The sequence below is a fragment of the Mizuhopecten yessoensis genome, unplaced genomic scaffold, assembly GCF_002113885.1.
Source record: "Mizuhopecten yessoensis strain PY_sf001 unplaced genomic scaffold, ASM211388v2 scaffold10313, whole genome shotgun sequence".
NCBI lineage: Eukaryota > Metazoa > Mollusca > Bivalvia > Pectinida > Pectinidae > Mizuhopecten > Mizuhopecten yessoensis.
The window spans coordinates 162,789-176,346 of record NW_018408484.1 but is presented as its reverse complement, the minus strand read 5'-3'; the positions used below and the strand labels follow the sequence as shown (position 1 = coordinate 176,346).

Below are 13,558 nucleotides of genomic sequence, written 5' to 3'. Positions count from 1 at the left end.
ATTACATCTATTATAAATTAATTTACTCACATATGATTGCATTTGACAACGCTGAAATAGCGTGTGTATTCAGTTAGTGATGGTCGCCATCTTGGATTGTGTAAAGTACAAACCGGAAAGGGGAATGAAATTCCGGATTTGTCGTTTTTAATGAAGAAGAGCTCAAATAAAAATGCTGTTTTAATCTTTGATCACATTTACTGACAGCAGTATTTAATATAGTTTTAGAGGAAATAAAAACACTGTACATTTTATTAAAACATTTTCTCTTACAACAATAAGAACTTTGATATAAACTTGTTCATGTAAGTGTTTCCCCCTATAGCTTTTAAATATTTCTTCTTTAAATTATTTTTAATGGGGATTAAGTAAGGGATACAAATGTAAAGATAAGAGACAAATGTCACAAATGTCATATCTATTATTCAATGTACAAAACTCATCCACCTTTCTACAAATTGTATTTTTTTTCAGAATATATTGCTGAAAATTCAGAATAAGAAACACTTATTTATTTCCTTGGTTTTAATGTCCACCAAAAGAAGTTTGGTAAATAAAAGTAACTTTGTAAACATTATATTACACCCCCCACCCCCCTTAGGTTTGATAAGGTATTATAAGGTATTATATTAGCGTGTCCGTCTTGAATGTTCGTTGCAAATGAAACATATCGGCTTAAAAAAATTCTGGGGAGAACCCTGTATGGGTGAAAGGGTTAAAAGTGAACTAAAATAATGCTACAGACAAAATATCAGTGTCTTCACTTAAAGTCATTCAAAGGACCCTGTTAACGATTAAAACACATTTGACTCCTGTGACCTTGAAAGTCAAACATGGACATTAAGTTGAATAAACTTAATAGCCCTTCATCCCAGAATGCAACTTGCCAACTATCACCACCCTATACCTTTTTTCAATGAGAAGATGACTTTTAAAGACTTATGCACAATTGACCAGATGTGACCTTGGAAGCGTGTCAAGGTCATTCTCATGAACAAACAATCACCCTTGACATTTTGTTAATCAGAAGTCATTTAAAAACTTTGTAGCTCTCCATCCAAGCATGTTACTGGCCAAATATCATCACCCTGGACCTTTTGGTTATTCTTCAGAAGTCGTTTATAGATTTCAACATATTTCACCCCTGTGACCTTGAATATCGGCAAAAGTCATTCATTTGAACAAACTTGGTAGCCCTTCATGCCCACATGCTACTGGCAAAATATCATCCTGGCCCTTCTGGTTATTCAGAAGTTGATTAAAGATTTAATATATTTGATCCTGGTGACCTTGAATAAAAATCAAGATCATTGAATTGAACAAACTTGATATCCCTTCATCCCAGTATCTTATTGGCAAAATATCAACATTCTGGGCCTTATGATTATTCAGAAGAAGTTGTTTATAGATTTCAAATATATTTGACCCCTGTCACCTTGAATATGAGTCAAGGACATTCATTTTAAAAAACTAGGTACTGATAGTCCTTTATGTCAGCATATTACTGGCCAAAATTATTTGAAAGTTTTTTCTAAGATAATTTACCCTGCCAAGGTCTTTCATTTGAGCAAACTTGGTAGCCATTCATGCGAGTATGTGATTGGCCAAATATCATCATCTTGGGCTTTCTGGTAATTCATAAGAATTTGTTAAAAGATTTCAACATATTTGACCCCTGTTACCTTGAAAATTGGCGAAGCTCATTCGTTTTAACAAACTTGATAGTCATTCATGGCTTCATCCCAGCATGCTACTTGCCAAATATCATCACCGTAGGTTGATATTCAGTAGAAGTTATTAAAAGTAAAAAATTGACGACGGACGGACGCCGCAACACGGAAAAAATGCTATATTTGGTAAACGTATGTAGAATAGTAGGGAAGTTATGGTCTGGACAAAACTGACGCCCAGCCTGCCACAACGCGAAACCATTATGCGTCCCGTTCAAGACAAATCTAAACAATATAAAGGCATTTCATCTTTACCATTACAGCGTTAAGCCCAAGATCAAATGAGTTTTTGAGAACACATTGTCAACAAGTTTTAAACTTGAATTTTCTGTACTAGCGTATTAGTTGAAAATGAAGGTCAATACCACCACAGCTATAATATGCAAAAAGTAGGATAGAAGCACTCTCTCTCCCTTCGAGATTTTGGCACAGCATCCGGGTTCACCGCAGCACGGATTGTTTTTCAAGTCACAGCAATCTATCGGACAGTTTTCTTTGGTTTCTCCAACATCACACACTCTGTTACCGCAATTCTTGTATTTACCTTCACATTGCTTCTTAAAGCACAAGGAATAGGCCCAGCAAAACCCTGGAATTTTCTTCCACCATGACCTACATTTTTTATCCACGTTGGCTTGACCTTTACATCCTCCACAGTTAAACGGTTGACCATCGGATCGCGGTTTACCGTTTCCTTTCTTGGTGTCCCGCCCACATTTATCGCAGTACTGTTCTTTGGACGCCGACTGGTACGTGCTTGGGCACGTGCTGTTTACGTCATTTTTACAGTTATTACAGCAGCTGTACCAGTGAAGACGACTGATCCCTCCAAAGGTAAACGACAGACAGTTCCCTAGGCTTGGCTGGTCCCCTGTTCTTCGTAGCACGCGTTCAGCAGCCGACACCTCTGTCACCAAAAACACAGCATATATGAATGTGATATAACTGATGAATTTTAGCATTGTGGAGTATGGCTCAGAATGAACACTTGTCCGAGGTTGATGCGACTTATAAATAATAGAGATTCGTGAGATAAATACAGTTTGTATGTTAAAGTGTTGCGGCGTATATGTTCACCTCACCCCAATGTGACGCCCGTCTTAATCAAGTACAATGAGGATCACATATCAGGTGACGATAATCACGACTATACACGGAAATGTACCAAGTGTCGGGCTTTGAGGCTCTGTAACGATGACGGGGCGTTCTTGATTTTTGTCGTTTATCATTTAGACTGCATACGAATGTACTTGGCTTCAGAGCATGTATGACCCGGAATGTGTTTGTAGATATCGACATGTCCGTTTTCTTTCAAATGCATTCCGAAAGTACAGAGCGATATCAAGTTATATACGTACATGTATATCTAAAGTACAGAGCGATATCAAGTTATATACGTACATGTATATCTAAAGTACAGAGCGATATCAAGTTATATACGTACATGTATATCTAAAGTACAGAGCGATATCAAGTTATATACGTACATGTATATCTAAAGTACAGAGCGATATCATGTTATATACGTACATGCTGTATATCTGAAGTACAGAGCGATATCATGTTATATACGTACATGTATATCTAAAGTACAGAGCGATATCATGTTATATACGTACATGCTGTATATCTGAAGTACAGAGCGATATCAAGTTATATACGTACATGTATATCTAAAGTACAGAGCGATATCATGTTATATACGTACATGCTGTATATCTAAAGTACAGAGCGATATCAAGTTATATACGTACATGTATATCTAAAGTACAGAGCGATATCATGTTATATACGTACATGCTGTATATCTGAAGTACAGAGCGATATCAAGTTATATACGTACATGTATATCTAAAGTACAGAGCGATATCATGTTATATACGTACATGCTGTATATCTATAGTACAGAGCGATATCAAGTTATATACGTACATGTATATCTAAAGTATATTTAGCAGTGTTCAGTGTCAGATTATGTCAAAGTTGTCAACTTCCATCATTTAGAAACCAGTGACAGTCAATTTTACACTCGGTCTTATAATTGACCTGTTTTAGACGGTGTAGTTGGATTGTAATGGTTCCAGTTCTCTTTCCTTTTTTTCTGTATTAGAGCAGTATGCAACCTCCCTATATCCTCGCCATTCAGACACCAATTATGTTTTTCCGGACTTCTGCCTAATATGACTGTCTGCATGATGTAAGATTTGATAAAGATCACTAAATGATGCATGCTTGTTATTTCGTATCCGGCTACGCGCCTGGTTAGATTTGACCTTTGGACCTCATTCAAACACTTGGAATAGCACATGTACAGCGATGTTGTGTTGTTACCAAGAAATAGTACTAGGCTGAACGTTACGTAGATATATTTTAGTCTGTAAGACAGCCGTCCCCAATGTTACACAAAACATTTAAGTTGCATTACATATTTGTCACGGTGGCCAAACTTATTAACAGTTTTTCCAGTAATTTAGTATTTAAAATGATGAATTTTAAATACGATGTGAAATGAGTACATGTTAATACTTGCGCTGTGTATCGTGTGTAATGGTATATATGTCTGTGTCAGGTAATGTACCTGTGTTATAATTGTGACGTATGAGAGGTGGATGCAAGTATCGGCCGAGAGTGACACTTTGACCTATGACCCTGTCCATGCACGTGAAAAGCCTCACCCTGGGCTCTACCCAGGTGAGGTAACTCACTCTATACCAACCCTTGGATTGGATAAGACGTATGTGAATTGCCTGTGTGCGATACCGCCACAGTGCAAGGTAAGTCTTACATTAAATTTAAATAATATAAAACAAACTATTATTTCTATTTAACAAATTATTAAATAAAGTACTGTGGTTTTATAATCTATTGCATTTGAATTATATTGCCGTCAAATATCTGAGGCTATAAGTTAAATTAGGGTACACGTGGTCAGGTATTATAACAAGTCATAGGGTTAAAATTAGGGTGTAATTATGTTATGTAAGTTTCTGAAATAAAATATAATATTTATTTACAAGTAATGTCTAAATATTAAATACTTTATGGTATTAATATATGTGGATATAGTTATACGTTTACACTTGTCCGTTTATGTACACTTAGACATTGTATTTTTATTTCAGGTAACTGTCTCCGTTCATGGTGTGAATGTTTAAATAAACTGTCATCTGTGTGTGCATATGTCTTTGGGTTATTGTATCTATATATTCACACAAGAAGAAACCCACACATATACTCGTGTGACATATTCTTTTGACAAAATGAAACTCTTGGGGAAAGTCAAAGATGTTTTCATAAAAGCCTTCCGTCTCCATACATTGTACATCACGAAATAAATACTCGTTTAAGCCATCGTCTGATAGTACACCAGCACAACTGTGCTAGATATAAATAGATATTCACCGCTCTAAACATTAAAACTAACTTATAACACTTGTAATACGATTTACCTAATGAGTGTGTAGTTGTCTGAATGGGCGTTGTAAAATAAGCACCATTTTCAAGGGGGGGGGGGGATCCATTTTGAGAGTCCATTATGAGCAAACGCTATATTCGGCTATTAACTTGTTAGCACATGTATATAAAAAAATATTCATTCATTTATATACTATCACAGACTGGTATCACACATGAATAATCACAGACAGGAATTACAGACAGGTATTACACATGTATAATCACAGACAGGTATTACACATGTATAATCACAGACAGGTATCACACGTATAATCACAGACTGGTATTACACATGTATAATCACAGACAGGTATTACACATGTATAATCACAGACAGGTATTACACATGTATAATTACACACAGGTACTAAACGTGTATATATTGGATCAATTGAAGTGAGATTACCATTAACATGTAATATCGTTAAGCGGAAAAATTGTTCTATATTCAGGACAGAAGATGGATTACATCAGGAAGGGGTCGGTGTTATGCTATCTAAGAAAGCATCCATCATTCTTAAAGAGCATACGATCCATCAAAGAAATAAAGGTGATGCTGGCAGGATTCTTCTACAAGTACCTCAAAATCATTGTTATAAAACTATATGGACCAACCTACGTATCAAACGATAAAGCAAAGTCAGGATTCAAAGATTAACTGAATGACTTAGTCGAAGCTTAAAAAACCCTGGAAATTGAGGATAAGCAAAATAGTGAAAATGAAGTGGAAAAGTTTAAGAAACGAGTAAAAGAGGCGTACACCAATGTGGCAGTAGATAACCTAGGATCCAGAAAAAGAGGGTTAAAGCCATGGATTATTAAAGAGTTTTGGAAGTCGGTTGAAAAACGGATAGAACTAAATGATAAGATAGCGAGCAGTAGATCAGATGGAGTGAGAGACAGACTGAGAACGCTAAAATGTGGGAAAGATTAAAAAGATAAACACAAATATGAGGAGGGACAGACAAAAATGAATGGAAAAAAACAAAAAGAGCAGCCAGCATGGGGGAAATGAAAACCGTTTATTAGGTGACAAGGACGCTAAGGAATGATAGAAGAAGAACGCCTACTGTGACAAGGGCGCTAAGGAATGATAGAAGAAGAACGCCTACTGTGACATGGACGCCAAGGAATGATAGAAGAGGAACGCATACTGTGACAAGGGCGCTAAGGAATGATTGAAGAGGAACGCCTTCTGTGACAAGGACGATAAGGAATGATAGACGAGGAACGCCTACTGTGACAAGGACGCTAAGGAATGATAGAAGAAGATCACCTACTATGATAAGGACGGTAAGGAATGAAAGAAGAAGAACGCCTACTATGACATGGACGTCAATGAATGATAGAAGAAGAACGCCTACTATGACATGGACGTCAATGAATGATAGAAGGAAAACGCCTACTTTGACAAGGACAGCAATGACTGATAGAAGGAAAACGCCTACTGTGATAAGGTCGGTAAGGAATGATAGAAGGAAAACGCCTACTCTGACAAGGACGGCAATGACTGATAGAAGAAAAACGCCTACTTTGACAAGGAAGGCAATGACTGATAGAAGGAAAACGCCTACTTTGATAAGGACGGCAATGACTGATAGAAGAAAAACGCCTACTTTGACAAGGACAGCAATGACTGATAGAAGGAAAACGTCTACTTTGACAAGGACGACAATGACTGATAGAAGGAAAACGCCTACTGTGATAAGTGCGCTAAGGAATGATAGAAGAGGAACGCCTACCGTGACAAGGACGTTAAGGAATTATAGAAGAAGAAGAACTATATTGACAAGGACGCCAAGGAATGATAGAAGAAGAACGCCTACTGTGACAAGGATGCCAAGGAATGATAGAAGAAGAAGGCCTACTGTGACAAGGACGCTAAGGAATGATAGAAGAAGAACGCCTACCGTGACAAGGACGCCAAGGAATGATAGAAAAAGAACGCCTACCGTGACAAGGACGATAAGGAATGATAGAAGAAGAACGCCTACTGTGATAAGGACGTCAATGAATGATAGAAGAAGAACGCCTACTGTGACAGGGACGATAAGGAATGATAGAAGAAGAACGCCTACTGTGATAAGGACGTCAATGAACGATAGAAGAAGAACGCCTACTGTGACAAGGACGATAAGGAATGATAGAAGAAGAAGAACTATATTGACAAGGACGCCAAGGAATGATAGAAAAAGACCGCCTACTGTGACAAGGACGCTAAGGAATGATAGAAGAAGAAGAACTATATTGACAAGGACGCCAAGGAATGATAGAAAAAGACCGCCTACTGTGACAAGGACGCTAAGGAATGATAGAAGAAGAACGCCTACTGGGACAAGGACGATAAGGAATGATAGAAGAAGAACGCTTACTGTGATAAGGACGCCAAGGAATGATAGAAAAAGAACGCCTTCTGTGATAAGGACGCCAAGGAATGATAGAAGAAGAACGCCTACCGTTACAAGGAGGCTAAGGAATGATAGAAGAAGAACGCCTACCGGGACAAGGACGCTAAGGAATGATAGAAAAAGAACGCCTACTGTGATAAGGACGCCAAGGAATGATAGAAGAAGACCGCCTACCGTTACAAGGAGGCTAAGGAATGATAGAAGAAGAACGCCTACTGTGATAAGGACGTCAATGAATGATAGAAGAAGAACGCCTACCGTTACAAGGAGGCTAAGGAATGATAGAAGAAGAACGCCTACTGTGATAAGGACGTCAATGAATGATAGAAGAAGAACGCCTACTGTGACAAGGATGCCAAGGAATGATAGAAGAAGAAGGCCTACTGTGACAAGGACGCTAAGGAATGATAGAAGAGGAACGCCTACTTTGACATGGACGTCAATGAATGATAGAAGGAAAACGCTTACCGTGATAAGGACGCCAAGGAATGATAGAAAAATAACGCCTACTGTGACATGGAGACAAAGGAATGATAGAAGAGGAACGCCTACTGTGACAAGGACGCCAGGGAATGATAGAAGAAGAACGCCTACTGTGACATGGAGGCCAAGGAATGATAGAAGAGGAACGCCTATGAATCTGTGCAAGGAGAAAATCTATGTTCGATATATGGCGTTGAATGGAATTCCGGACAAATTCACACGCATGCTCAAATTGCTTTTAGAGAACACTGGGTGCGCTATATTAGAGAAAAGTAAAGAATCAGAATAGTTTGATGCTAAGACAGAAGGTAAACAGGGATGTGTTATATTTATATTTTTGTTTCTTATAACCATCGATTTGATACCGCAGTCATCAAAACAAGAAGATTTAGAGAGTTTGTAGACGATTCAATCCTATTGTTATCAAAGCACCGATAACAAGATCTACAAAGCAAAATCAAATAGTTTAAAAACATACGCAGAAAAAGGTCAAGAATGCAAGAAAAGCGAACGAACTAAAGATTAATGCATGGATAGAGAAAAAAAGAGTGAAGAAGATACGGAATTACGCGAGAAGGGGCAGTGATTAAGAGAACAAGAACAGGCTTGGTAGAGAAAGGGACACCTAACAGACTCAGGAAAATATTTAACTATTCTATCTGACCCACCGTGACAAGCATGTGAACTTCAAACGACATGAGATCGATCGACCGGCACGTCTCTCGCGCCACAGACACCCCTTAAAGTTAACTAAATAAATCTCTTGCAATTACGAGCGAAATACCATAACATATAAAAATGAGACAATAGGTTTTCCAATAGCTATAAGGTTAACAAATAATGGATGGATGGGCGGCAATCAACCAACAAACATATGGATAACAAAAATTCACAAAGGCAACCTCACCTGTCTAGTAGCTGGTGGAAGAGTGACCTTTCCCGCCAGCTACCCGATTATATAATCCGCACGCGGAAAACTGGCAGGTCAAATATATATATATATATGCGAAATCAGTATTGGTGCATAGCAGGATGATGCCGACATGTTAGAATATTTAACTTGATTTAACTTATACATGTATGAAAAAAACTCAAAGTTAGGCTGTTGCATGAGCATTTGCAGTTCTCTCGAAAAATATCAAATAGCAATTCCTGTTTTAGGGCAGAGGTTTCAAGGTTAAAACAGTTGTAATTATAAAGGCAAGTATAACCAAAGGTATTAGACTAACAATGGGTTATATAAGATGACGTATCTTTCCGGAATACATCGCAAAAAATGCTCTCTTTTCCCAAACCAAATGTATATAGACAAACTTAACCTTACTTCTAAATCAACTATGGTTCTAAGATGTTCTGTTAGAAGTAATATACCATAACAAGTTCACCATTATCTAATATACAGAAATTAGTCCACGCCTATCCTCGTCGTTACACCGAGAGACACGACGATACTGGGAAGTGGGTGTAACTGTGACCTTCTTACGAAAATAAGGTAACGCCCAATACTTCCCCCACCTTTACCCAGATACAACACCAATTTTACTATAGTGGGTCAACATCTTACCAAATCGTTTTACATACAATTAGTAAACAGTGGTTTTAAGAAAGACAATAGAGAAGAGTGTACAAAACAAACAGGAACAAATAAGATATTTCACTGTCACTAATCCTTTATGAAAAGTTGTCCTCTGTGAATTAAACAAATATACATAGACACATCCGAAGGCATGCAGTTATACTGTACCTAATATACTAGACGTGTCTATAAAAAGGGGGCATTATATCTTCACAAGACGACAGCATGCGTTTTTCAGGACACATATTCAACGCGTTTTGAAATAGATCTTTTTACACTAGCGGTTTAGGGGGAAATGAAGGTCAACACCACAACAGCCATGATATGTTGTATAAAGTTGGGTAGGAGCAACCTCCTCTCTCCCCTCGAGATTCCGGCGCAACACCCGGGCTCACCGCAGCATGGCTCGTCACAGCAATCTATCGGACAGTTGTCTTTGGTTTCTCCATCATCACACACTCTGTTACCGCAATTCTTGTATTTACCTTCGCATTGCTTCTTAAAGCACAAGGAATAGGCCCAGCAAAACCCTGGAATTTCCTTCCACCATGACCTACATTTTCGATCCACGTTGGCTTGACCTTGACATCCACCACAGTTAAACTGTTGACCATCGGATCGCGGTTTACCGTTTCCTTTCTTGGTGTCCCGCCCACATTTATTGCAGTACTGTTCTTTGGACGCCGACTGGTATATGCTTAAGCACGTACTGTTTACGCCATTTTTACAGTTATTACAGCAGCTGTACCAGTGAAGACGACTGATCCCTCCACTGGTAAACGACAGACAGTTCCCTAGGCTTGGCTGGTCCCCTGTTCCTCGTGGCACGCGTTCAGCAGCCGACACCTCTGTCACCAAATACACAGCATACATATGTGTGATATAACTGATCGATTTTAGCATGCTGGAGTATGGCTCAGAATGAACACTTGTCCGAGGTTGATGGGACTTATAAATAATAGAGATTCGTGAGATAAATACAGTTTGTATGTTAAAGTGTTGCGGCGTATATATGTTCACCTCACCCCAATGTGACTGATCGATTTTAGCATTGTGGAGTATGGCTAGAAACGTACACTTGTCCGAGGTTGATGGAACTGTCTTTTAAATACTGGTTCGTAGGATCAGTCTGCCAAAACCATTGCCGTGGGTCTGTTTGATGCATCCCAATATGCTATAGTCTGTTTTTAAAATTATCTTACTAAAATCGGAGTTTTTATTTAAATTATCACTTAGGACAGAGGAAGATATATATATATGCATTGCTCCTTTTATTAAATAAAATTAAACACTAAAATCACCACAACGTAATATTTTAAAAGAATAATGATAATGTTTTTAAATGTAAAGAAATGTAGTAGCGTACGTAAATACCAGCATCAAATACATGTACAGTAGTTGTGTATCCTGGTACTTGTCAAGTGTAAATGGATTATACTGTTTTCTCACATACGAATTCTTGTAGAATTAAAGGAAACATTACATTCTAGATCGATCTTGGTGCCAAGTATGAAAAGAACTTTATCAGATCTACAAAAGATGGCATTTTACTTTAATTGATCTGCATTCCTTACATGTACTTTCACCGAGTCCCCTCTTGTAGAATAACGAAAATTTTGCGCAGTCCCCTCGAAAAATGTCAGTTAACAACTCCTGTTTAGGGCAGACGTTTCAAGATTAAAACTGTTGTAATTATAGAGGCAAGCATTACCAAAGGTATTAGACAATCAACTGGTTAACACATGGTTTTTATTGTGATACAACCAATAAAAAAATCCCAAATAGGAATCTTGTACATTAACTAAAACCTCATCATTTCCTTTGTTATTTGCAACTATGACCAATGTTATTGTATAAGTATTGCATAACTATTGCAAAATGCTTATGAGGATAAGGGGTAGTTTTAACAAAGGAACAAAGAGGAACATACATGTACATATACTATTTGAGAAAGATCCCGCCAGTACTTTATGAGAAATAGAGATAACAAAACTTAACAGTCAAAATCCAAGATGGCCTCCGGTCAACATTTTGTTTTTCTTAGTCTCAATAATAAACATGCCAGAGACCAAGGGGAACCTGCATATCAAATCTGAAAATGTCCCCTCTAGTACTTCCTGGGAAATAGCGCTAACAAGACTTACCTTTCATAATCGAAGAAGGCCGCCTGTCGGCCATTTTGTTTTTCCGATCCGTCTCAAATGTAAACTACACAGCTATAGACCAAGGGAAACCTGGAAATAAAATTTGAGAAAGATCCCTCCACTACTTTCAGAAAAAGAAATAACAAAATTTAACTGTCAAAATCCAAGATGGCCGCCACTTTCAGTCAGACTCATGGGTAGGACATTACCCAATAAAACATGTCCACAGTGGAACACCTATATGCACTCAATGTGTAGATTTATGGCATATGGATATTCTTCTAGAGGGTGTAAAATTTTGGTCAGAAACGAGGCTGTGCCGAGCTTCTGACACCGAATTCTACACCCTCGTGTAGAATATCCCACAAACCTACATATGATAAATTATTACCAATATAGAGTAATGATGAATTTAACAAATGTAACACAGAGACTCCTACATCGAGAGAAATGTGTCTTTAGTTTAGTATGATACTCTCTGAGATATCTTTATTGTTCATCTTTGCTATTTGTCCGACGATTTTTTTTATTTTATTATGTACGAAACACAGAATTATGGTATCGATATCTTGGATCAGCTGAAGTCATGTGGCCATTAACAGGTGAAATTGGAAGCGGAACAATTGTTATACATTCAGTAAGGGAAGATGGGGTCCATCAAGAAGAAGTAGGTATTATGCTAATTGGGAAAGCAACCAAAGTTCTAAAGAGTAGAAAATCCACCAACGAAAGGGTGATACTGGCAAGATTCTTCTCCATGTACCTTAAAATCATTGTTATACAGATATATATACCAGACCAACAAACGAATCAAGCGATGAGGCAAAGTCAGATTTCGTAGACAGACTGAAGATATTAGTAGAAGCAAGCATGATATATTATCCCAGACCATTCCAGGCATGTCCGACCATGATATGGTAGTGGTAGAAGCTGACATCAAACCAATCCAAACCAAGCCCAAGCCCAGGAAAGTCCAGCTATATCGGAATGTCGACTGGCAAGAAGTTAAGGATGCAGCAAAATTGGTCAGTGATAGCATTATGCAAGACCCCAACGAGGACGTTAACAATCTCTGGCAAACTTTCACGGACGGTGTCAACAAAATTGTCAACAAACTTATACCATCTCGTCTAACATCTAGCAGACACAATCTCCCATGGCTAAAAAGGGCACAACGCAGAGTTATTCGGAAAAAACACCGACTATACCGCAAAGCATGCAAAACAAAGAAAAAAGAAGACTGGGCCAAGTACAAGCAGCATAATCATGAGACCCAAAAATCCTTAAGGAAAGCAGAGTGGGACCACATCAACCACGTACTAGAGGCTAGCGTCGTAGAAAAGAACAGTAAGCATTTTTGGACCTATATAAAATTAAAAAAACAAGATAACATCGTAGTTGCCCCAATCAAAGATGGCACAAGGCTACAAACTGACAGGAGACGTAAAGCTGACTTGCGCAACAAGCAGTTTCAATCTGTGTTCACAAAGGATAAGAACGAGGAGTTACCCCCTTTACCAGGCTCGCGAAAACCCACCATGGACAACATAACTATTGATATCAAGGGAGTGGAAAAACTTATCGGCAACCTGTCAGCAACCAAAGCCAGTGGCCCAGATGGAATACCTAACCAATTTTTGAAAGAGTGTTGTAGTGAACTAGCACCAGGCTTATCCGTCATATTCGACAAATCACTCAGCAATGGTTGCCTATCATCAGACTGGAAAAAGGCTAACATCACGCCAATCTACAAAAAGGGTA

General features: G+C 38.2%; 1 protein-coding gene across 1 annotated transcript in view; it reads right to left on the bottom strand.

Moving 5' to 3' along the window:
• Positions 1-11,831, bottom strand: part of LOC110460063 — a 13,972-nt gene extending 2,141 nt beyond the window's left edge. Inside the window, exons 1-3 of the mRNA XM_021512772.1 lie at positions 11,798-11,831; positions 10,049-10,501; positions 2,275-2,637 (exon numbers count right to left, since the gene is read on the bottom strand). Coding sequence (XP_021368447.1) covers positions 2,275-2,637; positions 10,049-10,501; positions 11,798-11,831 — 850 coding nt within the window. The remainder of the gene's footprint in view (positions 1-2,274; positions 2,638-10,048; positions 10,502-11,797) is intronic.
• Positions 11,832-13,558: the final 1,727 nt, after the last annotated feature.